The 24,674-nt window shown below is 34.4% G+C and overlaps 1 protein-coding gene across 2 annotated transcripts in view; it reads right to left on the reverse strand.

Moving 5' to 3' along the window:
• LOC149569688 (UDP-Glycosyltransferase superfamily protein) overlaps nt 1-20,769 on the reverse strand; it is a 207,298-nt gene extending 186,529 nt beyond the window's left edge. For both annotated transcript variants that reach the window (XM_089822412.1, XM_089822411.1), the window contains exons 1-2: nt 20,577-20,769; nt 19,736-19,807 (exon numbers count right to left, since the gene is read on the reverse strand). In XM_089822412.1, coding sequence (XP_089678538.1) covers nt 19,736-19,807; nt 20,577-20,678 — 174 coding nt within the window. In that variant the 5' untranslated portion in view covers nt 20,679-20,769. The remainder of the gene's footprint in view (nt 1-19,735; nt 19,808-20,576) is intronic.
• Nucleotides 20,770-24,674: the final 3,905 nt, after the last annotated feature.

Raw genomic sequence — 24,674 nt, forward strand, 5'->3', positions numbered from 1 at the left:
TCATTCGAACCATATCCTTCTGTAAGGCACGAACCTTTTTGCTACTACCTTCGTCGTCACTGCTATCATCTCTAGCAAATTCGTCGTCATCAGAGTCAGAGGAGCTAGTTTTCTTCTTCTTTGTTATGTGCGCACTTTCAAGGTCCAGTGCTCTATTATAAGCATCCACATATGACGACGGTGGTACAATTTTCATTTTCCTCCGCAACTGTGAGCGTAGGCCGTCCACAAACCACCTTTTCTGTAATCCGTCCGCCGGCTTGCTTTCCATTTTGTTTATTAAGTCTTTTAATCTCCTAGCATAGACACGGACAATTTCGTGCTTCCCCTGCTTGGTATTGAAAATTTTCGCTACGATTTCATTATCATCCCGCAAGAGTTTAAACTCCGCCAAGAACTCCTTTTTAATCTTATCCCATGTATCCAGCTTCTGCGGATCCATATCCGAAAACCAATCAATCGCGACACCTCGTAGGGTTGCCGGAAATTGCCTGACCCATTCATCGGCATCTGTGATTCCATTTTCTCGCCAAATCATCTCACATGTCTTACAATGTCGGATGGGGTCGGCTGTACCATCACCTTCAAATTTCGGCAGCTTTTCTTTGGGTCCCGCCATAACACTGGAGGTCTACACTCCTACACTGGCGGTCGGCACTCCCACGCTGGCGGTCGGCACTCCCACACCGACAGTCTGAACTCCCACACCGGCAGTCTGAACTCCTGCACCAGCGGTCTGCACTCCCACACCGGAGGTGTCGACAGCTGCGAACCTTGGTGAAGAAGAAGGACCCTCCGAAATTGTTTCCCGTGGAAGTCTATCCTGGACGAAGAGATCACTCCACGCTCGTGCTCCGTCGGCACTGCGAGCCATGCGAGTTGATGTTCTTCCATCTGAATTTTCTTCCCTCGGCGAACACAAATTCAAGAACTCCACCCATGCTTCTTCCACCAATTCCACCCGCTGCTGAGTCTCCTCCAACAATTCTTCCGCGCTACGGTTTCCGTCGGCAATCTTCTGAAATCTCCGTCGGCGTTCGGCTTGCTGTGCCAGAATTAAATTCTCTTGCGCAGTACGGATTCCATCTTTTCCCTTCACCTTATTCCGATCCTTGTTAAGCTGATTTGGCATTAATCTTCATTCCTCCCACCTTCCAGATTCATAAGGCAATGGCGCCAAATGTTTACCGTACAGGTAAAGAAAATGATCACATACAGACAATGAACACGAACAGCAAAATTATATTCACAATAGTAGATGAATGATGATTTACAATGATCCCAGACGAGATATAAATACTACCGCCGAACCTTCCCGAAGGAGTCCGTCAGCCACAATTATTCTATCTGCTACAAACTATTTACCGACGACGTCGGCTACAGAATACAAAATACCACCGGAACCATCCAGTCGGCTAACAGTCGCCACCAAACCTAAAGTAAACATTTTGCTTGAGACTCGTGCAACAAATAATGCCCATCAAAATTAAAAGAAGAATCTTTTTAATTTTTTTTAATTCTTTATAGGAGGGAGAGAAAGAAGAACTAGGGTGTCGCAAGGAAAAGATTGGCAGTCTCATTTTCATATGCAACTCGAAAATGAAGGAGGATTGTTTTCGATATGGCATCATCGACTTTCCTACAAGAAAGAAGGATCTGGTGAAAAGTTTAAGCCGGGGATGAAGTTGTTTCTGTTTGATAACGAGGAGAGAAAGATGTATGGCATATACAAGGCCTCTTCTGCTGGAGTTTTTATGAACTTGGAGCTAGATGCCTTCAGAGAGGGCAACTTTTCTAGCCCAGGTCCGCTTTCGTATTCACGAGCAATGCTTTCAATTGAGCGAAGAATGTTTCAAGAATGATATCTGCAAAGACAATTCCTTCGATGAAAAGAATAAGTTAAAGTTCGAGCTTAGTTCTTGACAGGTGAAGAAGCTCGCTGAGTTATTTCGACATGGAAGGCCTCATGTTCTTGTCCCAATTGATCCAACACCCACACGAACACCAGTTATGCTGGATGAGATGTGGAGAAAGGAGTTGTTGAAGGAAGAGTCACGTAGGGAAGAGGAAGAAGTTATGAGAAAAGAAGTTCAACAGATATATGTTGAAATGATTACGAAATGAATAAGTTATAAATAACTATTAAATATGATACATACATTATGGACTTCTCATTTGATCATTCGACTATAAAAATCAAAGATAACAACCACCTCATTCGTGTGGCATAAGGATACACCCGTAGAGGATTCCATCCAGAAATACGGAGCAGCAACACATCGAGAGATAAGGAAACTGATTGTTAGCATCAAGGGGATAATAGGGAGTACGAGTTAATAAATTTGCAGAATAGTCTTTGAGGTTGAGACACGTAGAATCGCCTCCATTAAAATTCTTCATCGACAGTAGCAATAATATCATATATCATTTGGATCACTTTCTAATGGCCATATTATTAATATCGAATGTCTTGTTGGAGGCTAGTGTGCACTCACACATGTTTGGCAATAGCAATAATAGACTAGAAGATTGCATATCCTTAGTACAATAGGTATGGACTGACTACCATGATGAGAGTATCCACACAATTGGTTTCCTCAACTCCCCACAGAAATACTTCTTGTGGTTTGGCCAATCTTATTGCAGTCTGTAAAAGATTTGGTCGATCATATCTGCTGTAAATGATACGCTCGAATCACTTACCTATATCCTAGAAAATGGATCACTGAAGAATTGATTATCAAACATATCTCTCATTGTGGAATCCACACGATATGAGCATAGACGGTTGCTAGCGAAATATATCTCAATGCAAGTATTATAAATGCAGGTCAGAGACGGCTCTGGTCAAATAGTCTATAATAATATTAATATATCAGAAACAACTCCTGAGAGAGTATATGCATTATTCATATCAAAACTTTTGAAAAGGTGTACCTTTGCTTAGTATTTATCCTGCAACTCGCAATAGCTTCTAGATTGCATATCAGAGACAACATACATGAACGGAGGGAGAAAAAGGACAAAGTAATAAATTGATAACCTAGATCCTCTCAAAGGACAAAATCATTGAGAAAGGGTAAATGGACATATCAAACATTTGAGTAATGTTGATTGTGAATGAGGATTGACCTGATAATGGTTCGCAATTCAAGATCTTAATTAGATATTGGAACAATTCCAGCCTCATGGAAATGACATCCCACTGACGCCACAAAAGGGGCCCCACCACCAAGATTAAGAGGATGATTGAAGATAAGTGGTAATGCGAATGATTAATTGATGTACCGAGTTGATTGATGAATTCCATATGTGATCAGTAGTATATGGAATTGTTTGTCAATTCCTAGAAATTGCTTACATGTTCTTTTAGAAGGGGAGATGGCAATAAGTTAAAAAGTTCTCTTGGCACCCATCAATGCTCAGAATCAGAGAGAGTCTAATTTTTTAAATCATAGGATATTGAGACATTTGGAGAATTTACAATGAGTAAGCCAAATGCCGCTCTACTGAAAGGAAACTCCCATTCAAAATAAGTTTGATCCACTATAAAAGGGAACCTTGGAATAAGAACAAACGATTATATCATCTTAGAGAAACTCTCTTATTATGTTTGAGAAGGAGTTCATCAATGAAGATAACTCATGGATAGAATCATTGATGAGATGCACATGGATAAAGATTACATCATGAGACTACATATCATTTTACTCAAGGCATTTCTGATCTTCCCTCAAGTCCAAGAGGGAGTGTTAATGATTGTGGACTTAGAAAAGATGCATTCTATATAACTTCATGACTATTCAGATTATTAGTATTGGTTCTCTTAGAATGGAGGGAAAAAAGTGACATCATGATGTGACACTAAGATCATGGATATTAGCATGGTATGCCTTTCTGACAAAAGAAGCTAAATGATCTGCAATGGTGAATCTTGACTTAGAGGGAGTAGACCATGCTTTATTGATTTCTGAGTAATAAAGAATTTGTAGCAGAAAATCATAAGTATCATCTTATAAGAAGGTTATATGTCAAAGAGTACCTAAAAGATCAAATTGACTCCCCAGGATCTAGGTTATAAAACTTAGACTGAGTGTACCATGTCAATATGGTGTATACTCATAAAGTACGAAAGCTTTCATCAAGGTTATGATGGAAAGATAAGTATCTATTGTACTTGAGCTCTTCTTTTACCTTATGTCTATAATATCTTTCATTTGTATTTTTTATAAGAAGAGTATATGCCTTGATTTTGTTTTCTAAAGAATGTTCTTGTAGGAAAGAATTTTGAATTCAGAGGGAGTCTGACATCTCATCAAGGCAACCTTGAATAAGGAGCTTGGAAGATTTGATATCCAATAGGAGTCTGAAAAATCTAAAGTAAGCAAACATCTGATGGGCCTACCTTTATAAATATCATGGTGTAGAAGCGTTTCTCAGCAAACAGTCTTGCAGCAACAGTTTGCAGTAATAGAAAACAATCTTCCAACACGAATTTTCTATGATAGCAAATGATCTTATAGTGTTTTAAATCAGTAGAGGACTACTCACAAATCTTGAATAGATTCAAGATTGTGTTGTGAAAGAGACATTTCGATGTGTATGAATCACAACTTGGATAAAGAGAGAATTTAACAAGGTCACCGGGAGACGGGGAGACTTTGAGGTCTCCGGTACTGGTACTGGTACCGGTACGGCAATTTTCCAAATAGGAGACGGGGGTACTTGGAGACGGCAATTTTTTTTTTTTTTTTTTTTTGTAAAATAAATTTTTAATAGTTTAAACTTAAAGAGTCTAATACTAAAAGTAAATACAAAATTTCAAAATTTCAAAATAGTAATACCGTAAGACTAAAAGACTAAAGTAAATAATAAATTAATAATACTAGTGTTGTCACATTAAAATTTAAAATAGATTCATAGAGTCAAACTGTCAAAGATTATAATAATAATAAGCAGTCAGATACAAAAGTACATTACTGAAATAGATTTTAAAACCTGACAAATTGGCATTGCTACAAAAAATTCGTGAAAATTATTGAATTATTCAACATCAATGCATGCATAGAGACACACTTAGGATTTCTATTTTCTAACTAAGAGTTAGGATTGCTTAGTTTAAAAGGGAGTAAATCATTTTGTAATAGTGTTTTTTTTCCAGTTACACAGATTCAACTAACAAAGATTCCTATATTGGTACTAGGATATTGCCAAAAGCAGATAAACAGGTACGAATAACAAATACGACTTATACATCAAACTGAAACATGATATCCTCTTGAAAAAACAGAAATATGGGACCAAATACATTCATGTTAACATACATAAAACCTCTAGTCTATCACTGTTATCGCTGAGTCTTTATCAGCAAATAGATGCTTGGTTTTCATGAGGAATAATACTATTACCAAGCATTTACATATCAGATTTCTGTAACATACGTAATACTATCTTCTAATGCACTAACAACAGTTTTTGCACCCTAATTCCTCAGCCGCATAAATTTATGTGATTTGGGATCTTTACTGCAATCCTGTACAGCTTCCAATATGTTGTCTTAGACTTGTATCGTGTTCCTGTAGGTCATGTACATCACCAAGCAGTTGTTACGGAATTCATATAGTACCTTAGATTTTTGTATTAAAAACATTTAAATGAGGGCTAAAATATATAAAATTATTTAATATTATATTTTACATTTATATTTTATCAGGAGACTTCGGGGAGACTTCACTTTTTGGATTAGGAGACGGGGAGACTTCAGGAGACTTCGTCATGAAGTCTCCAACCTTTTTTGAGGTCTCCGGAGACGCGAAAAGTCTCCGAGACGCGTCTCGGTCTCCGAGACGCCACTTTTAGGGGGGAGACGGGTCTCCTGGTAACCATGGAATTTAATTATTCTCTAGACTTTATCCTTAAGTACTGAAAATTATAAAGCAGGTATTCTTATCAAACCTCTCTGAGAGTGATCATCTCAAGAAAGATCCAGGTATGATTGTATTGTTTTGCATTCTTATGATAATTTATATTATTGTCAGGATATTGACTGTTATGAGGCTTCACCATTTGTGTTTGTTATTTAAGAGGTGACGATCTTTGAAATAATGAACACTTGTATAAAGACATTATAAGAGGTGACGATCTCTGAGATAATGTTCTAACCAATAGAGAACTATTGGCAGATTTGGTTGAATTTAAGATCATGTTGTGATGGAGGCATTTCTATGTCTATGAATCACAACTTGGATAAAGGAAGAATTTAATTATTCTCCGGATTTTATCTAGTGTACTGGCAAATCTTAATTCAAGATCATGTTGTGTGCCTATGAGTCACAACTTGGATAAAGGAAGAATTTAATTATTCTCCGGATTTTATCCTATGTAAGGCATTCTAGTAATGGATTACTGGTAGAGTCTAGATCTTGGACAAAATCAAGATCATGTTGTGACAATGACATTTCTAAAACTCCAGACATCACAACTTGGATAGAGGGAGAATTTAATTATTCTCTAGTCTTTATCCTGAGTACTACATTCTATGCAATACTGTTATCACAAGTTCAAGTAATACTTCATATCACAAGCCTTGTCAAACATCCTGTGTTACAAGCCTAGGTGATTTGATAGTTTGTATTACGAACGATGCTTAGTGATTTGATCACAAGCTCCAGTGATAGCTTATATTACAAGATTTGTAATATGATGTGTTTTCAGGTGTCATTTGTATAATGATACATCATGCTTGAAATTTAGAAAGGTATAGAGTGTATATCTATGCTTAGTCATCTCTATTGATGTTGCTAGATATGTTTCTATCACTTATCAAGTTAAGAGGGAGTGTTAATTCCTTATAACTTTGACAAGATAAGTGTTCTGATTTTCAGATCAGTCTGATCTAGATGCATGAGTTCCCTTAAGTATTGATCACTAGAACATATTGTCCCCTCTAGATAGATTGGCATCTTCCTTGTGGCTTTTATAAGTCTTCTTATTTACTAATGTGGTTAGTTAGTTACTAACCATTAGTAACTCTTGGAATGGGCACCAATCTTGAGGAAACAATTATGTTGTTAAATAGGCCAACCTAGAGAGGGACATGTCCATTCAATAAACATGCCCCTTGAGTTAGGTATGAGGGAGGGCTAGATTACAGATTAGAAGACACACTGAAATCTCTAAGTCTGCTCTTCTAGCAATCTGCTCAAATAGAATCATATATAGGAATGTAAACATTTGCAGAAGATCCATGAACTTAACAATTGCATGTGTAGTGACACGTAGTCCAATAATTTCTCTTTCAGTTAGACTAGGTCAAAGTTGGTTGAGTTGCTCCCACTTTTTCCTCCATCGTTTTCTCAACTCCTTTGCCTATATAAAAGAGTATTTTCTTATTATAAAATCTATCTTTTATTGTACGCAAGAGAGCTTCGAAAAAATTGTGCAAGCTTAGCTTTGATTGTGTAGCATCATTTTGAAAGAAAAGTGAATTGAGGCTGAACTTTGATTGAGTGAAATTGTTACCTGTGCAAGTTAGAAGCTTTGACTATAATTTGCATTTGTTATCTTTGATTCACGTGTTTTTTACATTCTTGATAATTGAGTATAAAAGGAATTAGGAAGCAATTGGAGCCAAAGCTTTGACTAGGAGTGGTTGTAGAGATATATAGACTAGAAGCTTTGACTGTAGCTTATATCTCTTTCTTGATTCACAAAATAGTTTGAATCTTTTACTTCTGGAAGTCTTTGTACCCCAATAGTAAAGATTATTCTTATAGAATAGAGTACGACCGGACTTAGAGCCAAATCGGTACACTTTCAGCTAGCCTTTGAGTTAGTGTTAGTTTATTGATATCACCGTTTCCAGCTACTAGATAGAAGTGTAGTTAGAAATTTAATCTTTCTCATTACTTTCTCCACGGGTAAGTGGATTCTTTCCTGAAATCTAAGAGATAACACCCCTTTACAAAATCTCTCAACTTCTTGCTTACCTCGAGTTGATCCAAGGAACAATGAGAAGGGGGAGCCTTCCCTTTAAGGTAGGAGAGACTCTACCTCACATGCTGTGTCTGGTCATCCTATTTTGCGATTGGATTTTACCTAAAACTGTCGGTTGCAAAATATCCACCCAATAGGGATCATTGGCTTGGATTCACAGAAACCTTGAGAAGGTCGTCGAGTTTGGTGCCTAAGCAATCTATTTACATTCTAAGAGTTCTTTTGCACTAAAGAATGATAATATATCCAAAGCAAAACAAACATCCCCATAAGTAGGCCACCTCGTGTGGAAGTATGGGATTGGCTTGGAATAAATTCTCTTGACTCGCATTTTCTTGAAACTTATATATACATATGTACTAATGATCACTTGTGGTTGCGAGATTCTATCGAAGAATAAAATTTTGTAAATCATCTTCTCAACTCTAGTGAATTGTAAGGCATTAATCAAGAGTGCAAGTATTATGCGTCTACATCGTGTTTTCATGCATTCATGTGTTTGCTTCACATTTTCATGTGCCTACTTCATGTTTTCATGCATTCATATGTCTACTTTGTGTATGCCTTGTGTTTTCATGCATTACAATGTATACTAAAATCTTTTTGCATTCAATTATATTTTGGTTTTATTAAAAAAAAGTTATGATTTTTTGCTTAAGGACAAGCAAAATCGGAGAGGGAAGGACTGTGATATCCCAATCAATAAGTGTTAGAGTAATAAAGTTTTTTCTTATTAATTAAATCATATTGATTTAATCTATGCTCCACGGGGACGCGTCCCCTGCCTCTGTACCCTAGTACCCGTACCGGGTACGAAACGGGGACGCGGGTACGGATTTTGGCCGTACCCTGCGACGTCCCTTTTTTGAAAAATTCAGAAACGTCCCCGAAACGGCCAATTTTTTTGGGCAGGAAACTTGGGGACGGCCAGCAGTATCGGGGACAGTTTTGCCGTCCCCTATCCGTCCCCGAAACTGCTGGCCGTCCCCTTTTTTCCAGTCAATCTGGAAAAGGCAAACCATCCCCAAAAAAACATTTTTTCCTAATTTTTGTTGTTCGTGTGGCCCCTAGTCATCTTAAAGACATAATAACAATATGCAACCTATATTTGGTCCATTAAAACACTAACTCTTCTACTCATTTTTCGATTTAACATACTTGCTAAGAGGAAGGAAAAAAACATAAGAGCAGTAGCAGCAATGAGCAAAGATTGTGTTTAGTGAGGCAAGACTGCTTTCGGTATTTACTATTTACTAACAATTTTAGTTGGACTTCTCTTTATTTCATTCTGATTTCAGCATGATACTTGAAGCCTTTAGGCATTTTAATTTTTGCTATATATGTATGTGATATTGTTATAATGGAAGCACTTAGTATTTGCCATTTGATAATATTCCATGTATTTATCTTCTAAAATGTCTATGGTGAATGGTTTATCAATGTTATGATATACATATTTGAATTTTGTCTCTATATTAAAAAAAATCCCCTATGTTTTTAATCGCCGTCCCCTAATGTCCCGTCCCCTAAATTTTGGCTTCGACCCGTACCCGTACCGGAAACACGTCCCCGTCCCCTAAAACGTTCCCGTCCCGGAAACTCCGTGGAACATAGGATTTAATTACTAAGTCACCTATTATCTCTAGTTTACTTAAGCTAAACTTTAGACATATAATAATTAATTCTTTTATTAATTGTTATCATGCAACCCATATGTTACCTCTCAGCATTATAGGGGGGTTATGTTGGTTCGATGGAGTGAGCTATGTATTCAGTATTTGATCCTATGTACTAGGCGATTGCAGTGACTAGATACCTATGCATTTTGGTGAGATGGATCATTTACCATATAGACATTCTTCCATCCTTATTTTCGGAAGTCATGAAGATACCTTCCATCTTTGATTGATCAGCTCTTCAGACTTGGTCTTCTCTACCTGGTCATGTTCTATATAGTGGAGGTTCTTCAAATCAGCAGTTTGGCAGTGTTTGCAGCTTCATGCTTCAATGGTGTTCTTCACGATCATCTTTTGTTCCTATCTTTTGGGACATTCCCTAAGTTGGAGGCTTCTTCAGTCCTTCACTAGTTCTTTTTAGCATTATTTCCATCTCTTTTTGGGGTAGGGTTTTTCCCATGTGGTTTTCTTTATTTCTCCTCTTTTGAAAGATTTGGTTGTGCTTGGGTACCTCATTAGGCCTTGTTGTCAGGACCCAAATCTCCTTTCAATAGTAGTTTATAGGTTTTTAGCTACTCCCGTATTAGAGTAAACTTTAGACATATATAATAATTAATTCTTTTATTAATTATTATCATGCAACCTAGGTTTTACCTGTTAGAGTTTTGATCTCCTTTTATAAGCATTGATCTTTTTGTAATTTATTAATACACTTTTGATAATAGCAATCTCTTTTTTATTCATCAAGAATGTCTCATCTATGGATCTGGAAATTCCAACCTCCATAACTTTTGTTTCTCTCTTTATGTGACAGGTGTTTGCATGCACGTGATTCTTGGTGTGGTGTTGATCTTTCACCATCTTCAACAATAAGATCCATATAATTAAATAAATAATAATATATTATAAATAAGGGTGTAGTATAATTTATTATCATATTATAATAGTGCATAATATTTTTAACTGGAGAATTACATATTATATTAAGCAATAAAATATAATATTTTGATTAATAATCTAAATATATAAAGTAAATATATTATGCATTATATGTATTATAATAAGAAATATAGCTGATATATTATTAATATAATATATGTTATAATCTAATTATTAATATAATTATATTACCAGTATAATATTATTATTATAATATAATATGAAAAGACATGACTCTTAGAATAAAAACTATGTATATAGAATTTCAACATTGAGAGATGGGCATTCAGAGATGCAGAAATACGAGAAATATTTGAAAGAGTTCTGCAAGAAATTAATTGAGTAATATTAAATAAAAGTCCCAACAAGGGACATTACATTGATCAACATGGATATGTTAAAATAGCAGATGTAAATGCATTATATGACTACCAATTAAGGGAATACAAAGCAAATATAAAGAACGATAATGAAGCTTTATTCTTGATTCAAGGTGCAATCACCCAAGCTATCTTCCCTAGGATCAAAGGTATTGTTCACTCTAAGCATGCATGGAAAAAACTAAGTAATGCATATCAAGGTGCACAACCTCCTAAGTTACAAACAATGAGAAAAAACTTTGAAAATGTAAAGATGGTAACTCGTGAATCTATCGATGAATTTCTAACAAAGGTAGAATGTCTAGTGAGTCAAATGAAAGTACTAGGGAAAGACAAGCATGTCATTGAAAAGATTTTGAGAAGTTTGATTCCAAAATTTGTTGGTGAGGTCTCTACAATTGAGATTTCTAAAGATCTCTCAAGCATGCAAATTGATGAATTAAGTGGAATTTCATTAACTGTGGAAGAGAGAATGAAAAGTAATGAATAAAGCTTAGAGAGCATTTTCCTCTAAAGAAAATATAAGAGGAAAAAGAAACACATTCTTCAAGAATCATAGTAAAATTGATGATAGCATTAAGAATGAAGACAAAGGTGAATCTAGCAATAAGTTTGGATATTATGCTTCAAAATGTTGGAGTAAACAAGGTGAAACAGAAAAGAGAAGTGCTCATAACACTATTGAAGATAAGAAAAATTTGTTCATTTCTTGCTTCAATACAAATGTCATTGAAAATAATGTGTGGTATATAGATCTGGATGTTCTTCACAGACGAGATCTAATGAGAATTTATTTGTCAATTTGGATCAAAAGCACCAAAGTATTGTAGTACTAGGAGATAATAATTCTCATGGAAGCAGAGGTAAGGGAACTTTCAGTTACAACAGAATATAGTAAAGTGGAGCATATCAATGAAACACTATTGGTTCCAGCACTCAAAAAAAAATTGTTTTATGTTGGACAAATGTGAGAGCAAAATTATCAAGTAACTTTTGATAAGAATGAGTGCATAGTAAGAGATAAATCAAAAAGGAATGCAATTGTTACAAGAGAAACAATGATAGGTGATAGGATGTTTCCTATTCATTTCACTCATGGGAACCAAGGATTATGGTCTAGGGAAATGAATGAAAATAAAATTTGGCACAAAAGGTATGGTCACCTAAGTTTTAGTGGGTTGATTTTACTCAAAAGATTAAAAATGGTTAAAGGTTTTCCATTAATTGAAGACACAAAAAAAGTGCGTGAAAAGTGTATTGTTGGCAAACAACGTAGGATAAATTTTCCTATTGCGAAATCTCAAAGAGCTAAATAACATCTTGCGATAATCCATACAAAGTTGTGTGGTCCTATAGAAATACCTTCTGTGAACAAATCCAAACATTTTTTAACCTTCATTAATGAATACTCAAGAAAAAATTTGAAATCAAAAGAATTTGAAAAATTTGTGCAATTCAAGAGTTTGGTTGAAACAAAAAGTGGTGAAGTCAGCTAATGGAGGTGAGTACAAGTCAAATCAATTTATTCATTTTTGCAAAAATCATGGAATTAAGAGAGAATTCACTACTTTTTACACTCCACAACAACTGTTGTTGTTGAAGGAAGAATATGGCAATTGTTGAAATTGCAAGAAGTCTGTTAAAAGAGAGAAATCTGGATAAAAGTTTTTGAGCAGAAGCTATATACACAACATTGTATCTTCTAAACAGAAGTACTACAAAAGTGGCTAAAGGAATGACTCCTGAACAAGCATGGTCTAGGGTAAAGCCAAGTGTTGATCACTTCAGAGTATTTGGGTGTGTTTCTTAAGCACACATACCCAAAGAAAAAAGGTCTAAGTTAGATGATAAAGGCCTTAATGCAACTTTCATGGGTTATGGAACTAAAAATAAAGCATACAAGTTGTATGATCCAGTAGGGAAAAAGCTTGTGATAAGTAGAGATGTGGAATTCAATGAACTAACAGAATATACCAAAGAAAATGAAACAAAAGGAAAAGAGATAATAAGTGATGAGATTGAAGAGGAAGAAGATGTACTTGGATCAGAAAGAAAATATCAAAAATATCCAATAAGGATAGAAAAGAGTCATCCATCAACTCTTATGTTGGATTCAAATTTTGAAAATAACAACAAGGTCACAAGCATAACTGAATTTTGCATTGATGAGTCAAATTGCAATGTCCCCTATTGGGACATTACTTAATTCATCTTTTATTTCTATATTAGAATTTTTGTAGATCAGTTCCAAAATTTCCATTTTCTCTTCTGTCTTTTTGGGTGATTGATATTTCTTTATATACCTTGATATTTGAAAAGATGTGTCTTTTCATTATATTATTTGTTAGTATTAATATTATTATTATGTTATTATTTATTATTAATATTAGTATTAATACAATTCACTTTATATTATGATTATTATTGTTCTATAGTTTTATATAATAATAATTAATTATCATATTTTAATATTAATATATTATGCAATTTTAGAATAAGATTATAATAAATTATAACTATACCATTATATTATTATTATTATTTTATTTATTTATTATTTATCTATTCATTTATATTTTAATTATATAGATCTTATTTTGATGGGTAAATGACATAAATCATGGAAAATAATGAACAACAAAAATTTAAACAAGCTCCAGAAAAAGAAGAGTGTATTGAATCAATGAATACTGAAATAGACACAACTGAAAGGAATGACATATGGAATTTGGTTCAATTACCTTATGGTAATAAAATCATTGGTACAAGATGAGTATATAAAACTAAGTACAAATCTGATGGAAGCATTGATAAGGGCTAGATTGTTAGCCAAAGGGTACATACACTCAACAAGAAGGTATTGATTATACTAAGACATCTGCACCTGTAGCATGAATGGATACTATCAAATTGATTTTGGCATTGGCAGCTCAATAGAGTTGGATAGTTTATCAAATGGATGTGAAGAGTGCTGTCTTGAATGGGTATATTGATGTTGGTGAGGAACTGTATGTTTCACAACCCAAAGGTTTTAAAATTCCTTTTAAAGAACATTATGTTTGCAAATTGAGTAAGGCCTTGTATGGTCTCAAGCAGGCACCAAGAGCATGGTATTCAAGAATAGACTCACACCTTCAGCAGAAAGGTTTTTCATGCAGTCAGTCAATTCCGAATCTCTCTATCAGAAACTCTAAAAAGATATTTATATCTTAGTCCTCTTTGTTGATGATCTTATCTACACAGGGAATAATTCAGATTTATTTGCAGAGTTCAGAACAGCCATGATTACTGAGATTAAAATGATAGTTTTAGGACACATGCACTACTTTATGGGTATAGAAGTATAGCAAAACAAAGATGAAATCTTTATGTCTCAAAAAAAAATATGCCTCAAATGTCCTATAAAACTTTTAGATGCAGAGTTGCAATACCCATTGAAGTTGGATGTAAATTGTCCACTTTAGATGTGTCAAATCCAGTAAACCCCACTCTATACAGACAGTTGATTAGAAGTTTAATCTAATTAACTACTACTCATCCAGATATCACATTTGCAGAGAGTTTGGTAACCAGGTTCATGTCAGAGCCTAAGGAACACATTGGAGTGTAGCTAAAAGGATTCTCAGAAATGTTAAAGGGGCATTGAGCTATGGTCTCAAATTCCAGCATTTAGAGGATAGCAGATTAATTGGCTATACATTCAAATTAGGAAGGTTCTGCAGATGATAGGAAGTCTACTTCTGGTTACACTTTTAGCTTTGGTTCTGCAGTATTTACTTGTAAGTTCAAGAAACAATCAATAGTATCGCTTTCTAGCAGAGGCAGAATACAAAGCTACACATCAACAACTTGTCAAACTATATGGTTGAGAAGACTTACGCCAAATTCAATATGAACCTACCTTATTGTAGTGTGACAATGAGAGTGCTATACGAATGACAAAGAACCTAGGATTTCATAGTAGAACCAAACATATTGAGATACAAAAGCACTATATCAAGGAATTGGCTAAACAAGGATTCATCGAAATTGTGTACTGCAATAGATCAGATTGCAGATATCTTCACAAAGGCTCTAGCTCGTGAAAGATTCCAAAAGCTCAGAGATCTACAGCATTAATACCCATTGGACTGCCTTTCTTGACTTTGGGGGCAGCCTTCCTTGACTCCTCTATACCATACTAAATATATTGTTGGATATATTTACTCTACTAGTTGATAGTTGCAGCTTTTTATTATTGTAATTGTAATATTGGTGAATATGGTTGAACTCCATAACGTCATCTTCCATCTGGTTTTCTAAATAATGGTTTGGGGCTTTTGTATTTGTGTTTGTTTTGTAATCAGCAGATCACCAATTGTTTGCCTTCAAAGATGCTATCCAGTTTTGCAGCGAGCATGAAAGATGGGAGGGCAGAACTACCATTTTGCTCAACAATAAATGGGAAAAAATATTAGAAGGCATAGGTATTCCCAATGTAAAGAGGGGTCTAGAGTATCCTAAAAAAGATGGTTTGGAATTTGGAGTTTGTTCCCTATATACTCCCAATGATTTTAGATAAAGAAGTGGTATGTGGAAATGGTTGAATACTTTGCCTTTAGGATATCCCATAGATTTTGGAGGGAGATTTTAATATGGTGGAAGAAAAGGGAGATGAAACTGCAGGGCTGGAAATGGCTTGGAAAGGAGACAAAAACTTATTTCCATACAAAATGGAAATTCTTTGAAATTGTTTGACCCATTCTAGCAAAAAAAATGGATTATTTGCTGCAACTCTCAAAAAGGTACCGAAGGATTTATAGTAGGCTAGACAGATTCTATGTCAACAATGTACAATCCTGTTTTGATCAGATTGATGATGGAAATAAGTCAAAGTTCACCCCCCCTCCATACTTTCTATCACCCTCTTAAGGTTAGAATTCAAGTGGAAAATATGAGGAAGCAAAGTGAGTTAAGGAATGGAAACAGTTTTAAGCTTAAAACTGATCTGTTCAACATTGAAGATTGTAATGAGTGTATTTTTAAACAAATAAAAATCAATAGGATCTTGCTAGAAAACTACTCTTCTATTCACAATTAGGATACTGATGTTAGTAGCTGAAGATCCCTATTCCAGGTTGTGGGGAAAAAGAGAGCTCTTGACAGAAGGAGATCTAAGAATATGCAGCAGCAGGAGCTTCTTTCTCCTGAATCTCAACTGCAAGATGATCCTTTTGATGAGTCCTTGAATGAGGAGCTAGTGAAAGTCAAATATAACTTGAGAAAATAGCAAACTGAAAAAATTAAAGTTTTAGAAGTTATGACTAAAATGAATTGGTTCAGAAATGGAGCCCACAGGTTCACAGCTCTTTGATTATATAAGAGAGAGAAAAGCTAGCCAAGACATTGGCTCAATCTGGGCAGACAATCTGCATTAAAAATGATCCTACCCATGTTATGGTTGAATTTCAAAACTTCTATAAAACACTTTTTTCTGTTGAAGATAACAATTCAGATAATGTAAGAGAGCAAGATCCTTCTAGAAAGATCATTTGAAGGAAATATTACAAAAAGTAATCCCACGAAGTATGATTACAATGATTTTGATATTAACAAAGGGGTTAAAGTCTCCTTAAATAATAATTAAAAACAAATTAAGCACAAGACAACTAAAAGAATAAGAATATTCCTAAAGTCTATCCTAACAACTTTATTTACTATAATTGAATATTAAAACATTATTTTAATACCCTGCCTTACTGTCAATTTGTCAATTACACAAAGCTTATGTAATGTCCCAAGTGCACAAAATGGAGGAACACAGCGATAAAACCAAACTGAGACAGTAGTTCAGAGATAAATATTTATCAGAATCATTCACAATCAGATACAATCGATGGGCTTCTGACCAATTGGCATATCCACATTGGACGGTGTGGATACAAACAATCTGTTGCCTGATTGTAGTGCCACTCCAACCATGTGATGGGAAGGAGGTATTATGGTTATAAGCCAATGCTTGGATGTAAAATGAAGTACATTTCATATTAAATAATAGTAAATGTAGTTAGAAAGATATGTTATATTTAAGTGGATTAGTATGATGTTGATGAGATGTTAGGTTGTTGGCTATGCATCGTTAGTGACATGGCTCAAGAATCTATCATTGTCATTAATGATATTTAATGATGCTTAATGTTTTTAAATATAGATGAGTTTATTATTGCAATGTTTAAAAGGTAATTATATGTGAAAAAGGGTGATGTCGTAACATTTAAATACATAAGAATGATTACACCATTATACTTCCCTTTTCAGTGAATAATGTTAATGGACTATTTATAAGTGCTTCAACTATGCTTTATATATCTATATCTATATATATATATATATATATATGGAAGGTTGTATAGGTTATAGGTACCATGCATCAACTCCACCTAGCTCCTCAGGTCTGAGCATGCATACTACCCAATGGATTTTACTCCTGAAATCACCAATATCCCTGACCCTAGTTTTATTGTGCACAGTTGAGTGTGATTTGTCTATTCATGACACCTGCATCACACTCGACTACCACCATTGGTAGTGTTTGATGATCCTGACCCTATGTGGATACCTTGTATCAAGTGCCTTTGTGTTAATGTTTATGTCATGGGAATTTGTGAGACCAACATTACACTAGTCTACAGCCATTGGTAGTGTTTGATGACCTTAACCCTATGTGGATACATCAGAACTAGTGTTTGTGTGTCAATGTTTATTTCATGGGAATTTTGTTATTAACACAAGTTTATGGTTTTATTAGTAATTTAGTGGTTTAACGATTATTTATGCATGATTGAGTTCAAAATAACCATTGAATGATTTATATGAGTAGATAATGTTGAGCAAGTGTTTTGCGGTTTCGGGTTTAATCAAGGTTGGAAAAGAACTGTGTGTTTTATATGTGATTTAATGTTGAATTTATTTTTATGATGTAAATGCTTATTTCAATATTTTGTAGAGAAAATATTGCATATTTATACTCATTTTGATAAGCGAAAGATGTGCAGATGTATATCAACAACCACCACACTTCACATGCACTCTTCAGGAGATTTGGGAAGGACTTCTTGAAACCAGTTGAAAATAGATATGCATCCTATTTCATTCTTTTGGAGAGAATGCTTTAGTTGCAAGATCCACTACACCTAATGGTCATGGCGCAAGAATGGATTCGGTGGGATGGGACCAGAACAAACAGGGGAGGAGGGTCAAGGAGACAGTGAAAAGTGATGCATTTTGGAGCGATGCAAAATACATACTCTCTAACATCACTCTAGTTTTCTAGGTTATTTGAAATGGGGATGGGGATACACCTAACCTTAGAGAGGTGCATGATTGCATCAATTCTATGTTTGGCCAAATGAGGTCAGTTGTGCCAAAGAAGGACCCACTTTAGCATTCTACAATGAGGACATTCGACCTATAGTTCAGCACAGATAGGATAGCCTAAACACTCCCATGCCATAATTTCTTATATATTGTATCTGAAGTGGTACATGCCTAGGCCTAGTAGAGTTACATAATGAGGTCAAGGAAGGGCAATTTGGTTGTATTGATAGGATGTAGGATGCTGAAACTGCTCACAAGATTCATAGTGAGTGGATGAAATTTGTTAGTCACAGGTGTTATAAGGCTGACCAAAGGCAGATATAAGAACTATGGCACAGAAGGAATAATTTTGTGGTGGACTTGTCATGGACTGAAATCTGCGACTACCACACCAACCATTCATTTTCTGTCTCGGGTTTCTAGTTCTTCATCGTATTCAGCTTCATCCACTCTCTTAAGAGGAACAAATTTTCCTTTAGGAGAGCAAAGAAGCTAGTGGTTCTACATAGTGCCTTATGTATCACTAACTGCAGGACACATGCATACGAGGAGAACCTAGCAGCACAATGGGATGTAGAGTGAAAGGACTCATCATAAATTGATAAGGATGTTGTAGATATAGGGTTGGTTGGTGTTCCTTTGGGAGATCTTGACCTTGGGGAGTCTAGTAGTTCCATTAATGAGGAGTTTGTCAAACCCCTAAGGGATGATTAGAGGCCTCCTTCACTACATTTTGTCATTTTGATTTTGAACTTGTTTTAATATCATGTTACTCTTGTAATCATCTCTATGATCAGTTAATTTTTATGTCATAATAAAAATCTTCCATTTGTCAATTCAACAATTTAAGATTTATTTAGTATTGAGTATTCTAATTTTTTATTAGTAATTTGCTATCAAAACTTCAATGATCATTGTTCGATGCTAATGTTCAAGTATTTACTATTCATTATTTGGTACTTGCAATTTTGCTATTTTAATAATCGTATACATCTTTTCATAACTAGCATTTTATGTATCATATGCATAGTATATAGTATATACACCACCCCACCTCTTATCACCATCCCCCAACCATGCCCAAATTGAGGCCCCTTTGTCCCCATCTCCCAGAAGCCTATCCCCCCGTCATCGACGACAGTGTAACTATGGTATTATGACTTGGACAGATACAATGAGAGCTATCATGTCTAGAATACCTTGGTTTTTAAGCACTAAATGTATTCTTCTATGTAACTTTTTGTATTTGTATTGGCTCGTTGTCTCCTAGACCTGTTATGCTCCTTGTGAGCATGAATTGTACTGTGCAACCTGTTTCTTTGTTAGTGATATATAATCAATTAAAAACTGAAATTATTAATCTAAAAAAATGAAACTCAAAGCACAAACCTCGTGAGCAGCATGTGTGACAAATGTCAGAAGGTAATGTTGATGGTGTTTTGCGAGGGCTGATGCAATTGTCTGCAAATCATGTTAAAAGATGAAGTTATCAGCTAGTTTTTGGTAATAGATGTTCAAACTCTTTTCCAACATAAGTGAACATAAAAATGATAGATATATTTGACAGAAACCATCTACGTTCTTAACATTTATCTGACATGTACCTAGAGCTTTCCAAAAGACTCGGAGGTGCCAATACCTAATCTTCCAGTTATGTTGTGGTAGAATTACCATCCCGAACCTTCCAAGTATCTCTTCGTACGTATCAAATTCATGTTACAACCTGAATGTACTACCTTCTTCAATTTTCTTTTTATTATTCTTCGAGAGAACATATATTACAAACAATATAAGCTCAGATTTTTTTATTTAAGATTTACACATCTCTTAGAATTTCATCTTTCAATTTTCTGCTCGCATTCGCCCACTAACATATGTCCAAGAGTTAAAAATTATGTGGGGTGTAAATAAGCCTCTCCTCAAAGATTATTGAGCATTGTCACCTACAAATGTAGGCGTTTGATTATAGGAATAGGGACGCCATTAGAAACCGGGGTAAATGAATAAATGACTGAGTCTAAAGCTGTATTTTATAACAATTATGAGAGCATGTGTTTGGGGATGGCAAAAGGGTCCTGATGCCAATACCAGAATCTCGCGTTACCTATGGGTATATTAAAAAATAAAGTGCCGCAGACCAAACACGTGATATAATTGGCAATCCGTCCACCCTAAACGCTATCATCCCAGGAATTTATTTATTCTAACTTGTACAAAGATGGAAACTTACAGCGACAGGTAATACATCGCCCTTGGTGCCGAACGCCATGAACACAGCTCTGGGTCTCTTCTTTCTGTGAATTTGGAAGTCCATTGTCGCCGAATAAAGCATCTGATACTACATAACTATATCATTCTGGGCTTACGCGTAGCCATGCTCAGAATTGGTCTCTCGACCGTTCGATAAATTTCAAATGTATTTTCCAATTTTAAAGAAATTTAGGCCGATTTTTTTTTTTAAATCCCTTAAAGTTTTATTAGTATTATTAGGGTGCATCTTTATGATTTTTAGTTTTTTTTTTTTGGTATTAGAATAAGGAAAAAAATATTATAAGGCTTTAGATGAAAGCAAATAAATTGCAATAGCTAGAATCAGCTGTGACAATACGAACATCGCCAAAAACTAAACATTGTTGTCATGAATTACACCACAGCGAAGTAGACTTTTTGAATTATAGAATGAGAAAAGTAAATTTCTATAACAGTTAAGTATCTTTTTGGACCACAAATTTCTATAATGTACTCTAAGTAAACCAAAGATAACTACAATTTTTAAGTTCACATTATGAATTTTAAAATTATATTTTAATTAAATAAGTCTTAAAATTCTTTTGTTATAACTTTAACACAAGATAATTAAATTGTAAGGTCTCCTAAATCCAAACTGCAAGCAATAGGGACTTTCTAGATAATCAGTCAAGGAAAAAAATATTATAAGGCTTTAGATGAAAGCAAATAAATTGCAATAGCTAGAATCAGCTGTGACAATACGAACATCGCCAAAAACTAAACATTGTTGTCATGAATTACACCATGGCAAAGTAGACTTTTTGAATTATAGAATGAGAAAAGTAAATTTCTATAACAGTTAAGTATTTTTTTGGACCACAAATTTCTATAATGTACTCTAAGTAAACCAAAGATAACTACAATTTTTAAGTTCACATTATGAATTTTAAAATTATATTTTAATTAAATAAGTTTTAAAATTCTTTTGTTATAACTTTAACACAAGATAATTAAATTGTAAGATCTCCTAAATCCAAACTGCAAGCAATAGGGACTTTCTAGATAATCTGTCAAGCTTTATGTCCTAGACTATATGAGGTGAGCAAATGATAACATGATGTGAAAATGATAATGAGGTTGCAATCTATTGAAGTTGAGAAAAGTTCAACCCACAACTCCCAAAAATCACTTGCATGCAAACACTTGTCACAAAAAGAGAGAAGCAAAGTTATGGAGGCTTAAATCCAGAGATCCACAGAAAATGAGACATTCTTGATGTGCAAAAGATAAATTACAATTGCATTGAATGAATAGATCACAAAGAGTGATCAATCCTTATAAAAGGAGATCAAAACCCTAAAAGATAACTAACCTAAGTTGCATTACAATAATTAATAAAAGATATAATTATTATACATCTAAATTTTTAAGTACAATAGAGATAATAAGTGGCTTAATAATTAAATCAAAATTGTTTAATTAATAAGACAATACCTTATCACTCTAAACCCCCCTTAGGATAAACTTAGGGAGTAGCTAAAAACCTAAAAACTATTACTGAAAGTAAATTTGAGTCCCAACTACAAGACCTGATGAGGTACCCAATCACAACTAAATCTCTATAAAGCAGACGAATAGAGAAAATTGTTAGCATGAATGTTAATGATATTCCTATGCGGGACTATATTAACATTATTGAAGACATGATTCAGTGGTTATGTGTTGCATTTCATTAATGTCAATATAGTTGTTATTTTGACAAGAGTGGTAGAGTTACAGAGGAATAAGTGTTTAGTGCAGTTCAAGGACTAAAGCTTATACGCACTTGAGGATATGTTCAAGAGTATTTCTAGATACTACAACTATGAGTGCATACGAAAATATGAAGATTGGTTCAAGTTATGAGGATGTTATTGAAGGTAGCCTTCAGATGGCATTTTTGGAAAGTGGGTACTATTATTTTGATTATATCTCCTCATAGGGATGGAATTGGCTTAAGCAAATCAAGACAAAGATTGAAGAAATGACAAAAATACCTTGGTTAAGAGGGAATAATCACAAGATCATCATGTAGAAATTTGTGAAGACTGTGAGCTAACAATTTACTTGTAATGTTGAAAAGATGTAAAACTATAATACAACGTGTATCGTAAAATCTTAAAATTTTCCTATATTATTATAGTGAATTTGGAAAGTCTCAAGGCTGACTCAATACTTATTCTTTAGGACTTGGTCTAAAGAAAGGTTATTTCCTTGTGATGGAGTGTGGTTTTGATCATTGAGATCATTTGTTTGCTATGCGAACTTGAAAGTGAGATCTAGTGTGGATAGTTAGTGTGTGAGCAAACTTGAATGCAAATATCTTTTGATCAAACTTGAATGCAAATATCTTTTGATCAGAGCAGATATTGATGTGGATTGATGTACTATAAGCTTCAAAGGAACTATGTTGGCAAAGGAGTTGTTGGTTAGTCAATTCAAAAATCTTGGATATGCTTATCCAGAATATTATCTAGTGAAAACTGTTTTTAAGGCTATTTGGACAGTGGGTTCAATTGTCCTCCTTTCAACTCCTAATAGGGTTGGAATCTCCTAACATGGACTCATATATACTGATTTTATTTCATTGACTACTAAATGGGTCTATCCTTTCACAAGGAACTTTTATATTAGTACATCATCTTGTGAGCATCATTGTCACTGAGGTTTTCCCTCTAATCAAGGGTTTCCCTAGTTAACATATCTAGTGTTATTGTGCATGGTCATATTTCTATGTTTGTTACATCTATTAATTACATGTTTTAGAATTAATAAAAATATTGAGAGATGTTTTAATTGCATAACTACTTTGCTCCCACCCTCTCAATTATCTTGGTGGAATTTACTTTCTAACAATTGATATTAGAGCTCAGGTCCTTGAAGGAAAAGCTTAATAACTTTAGGAGATCCATGGCGCAGTTTAGAAAATAAAGTTCAAAGTTTGATGGAGTTAACTATGATAGTTGGAGAGAAAAGATGAAAACACAGGTCTGCTATGCATGGGTCCAAATTTTTTGTTGGTTACAATAAATAAGAAGACTATAATTGAAGAAGATAAGCTTGGTGAGTGTGAAGAAGCTCAAAAAGATCTATTCATGTAGAATATTCTTTCTAGAGAAGCACTATTGATAGCCCTTCCTAAAATAGAATATGGATAAGTAAAAACCTTAAGACTTGCTAATGAGATTTGGCTTGCTTTACAAAGAATATTTGAAGGTGATGATCATGCAAGAAAGGCTAGATTGTAGAGTTGGATATATTTATTTGAAGATGCTAAAATGTTGGAAGATGAAATTGTAAGAGGTTATTTTTCTAGAATATCAAAGATAATTACAAGACTTAAGAGTTAAGAGTTGTGGAGGTAAAAAGACAAAAGATGAAGTTGTATGGAAAATATTGAAGACTTTGACACCTGATTATAAATAGATAGAATAGATGATTGAACATGTTATTCCTTGCACACCTAAGCACACCTAACTTTACAAGAGAGATTCTTCTCGCTAGATTACAGACATCTGATATGTTGATGAAAAAAATAGTGAATTGCCTAGAATTGGAATTGCTTTCAATGTACAAAGAGATAGACTTGTTGCCAATTCAACTAGGAGAATATGTAAGGATGATATAGGGTTGTCATTTATGGAAACATATACCTATTATAAAGAAATAAAAATGTCATATTATTTTTTGAATGATTAAACTTATAAAACTATCTAAGTATAATTGAGGAAAATAGTGAACAATTATGCATATTTGTTGATCTTGGTTTACTAGAAGAAAATGAGGTTATGCACAATTGAGGGAAGAGAGCTTATGATTTATTAAGAACAGTTTTAAGAGCACTAAATATTATTCAATGTATGGACAAAGTTATAGTGAGTTTTATAGGTACAGGCTCTACATACAACAAAGAAGATAACATAGTAAAGACATTTTGGTTAAGGGATTGTTTTCATTCACCAAAATAATAACTTAACAAGGTAGGTACAATGTCCTAGATGTTAACCCTAACTTAGCAAAAGGTAATTTTGAATTTTGAAAAATGTGCAAAGGAATGAAG

The sequence above is a fragment of the Cupressus sempervirens genome, chromosome 3 (genome assembly GCF_028749045.1).
Source record: "Cupressus sempervirens isolate cs-2001-9-10 chromosome 3, ASM2874904v1, whole genome shotgun sequence".
Lineage (NCBI taxonomy): Eukaryota > Viridiplantae > Streptophyta > Pinopsida > Cupressales > Cupressaceae > Cupressus > Cupressus sempervirens.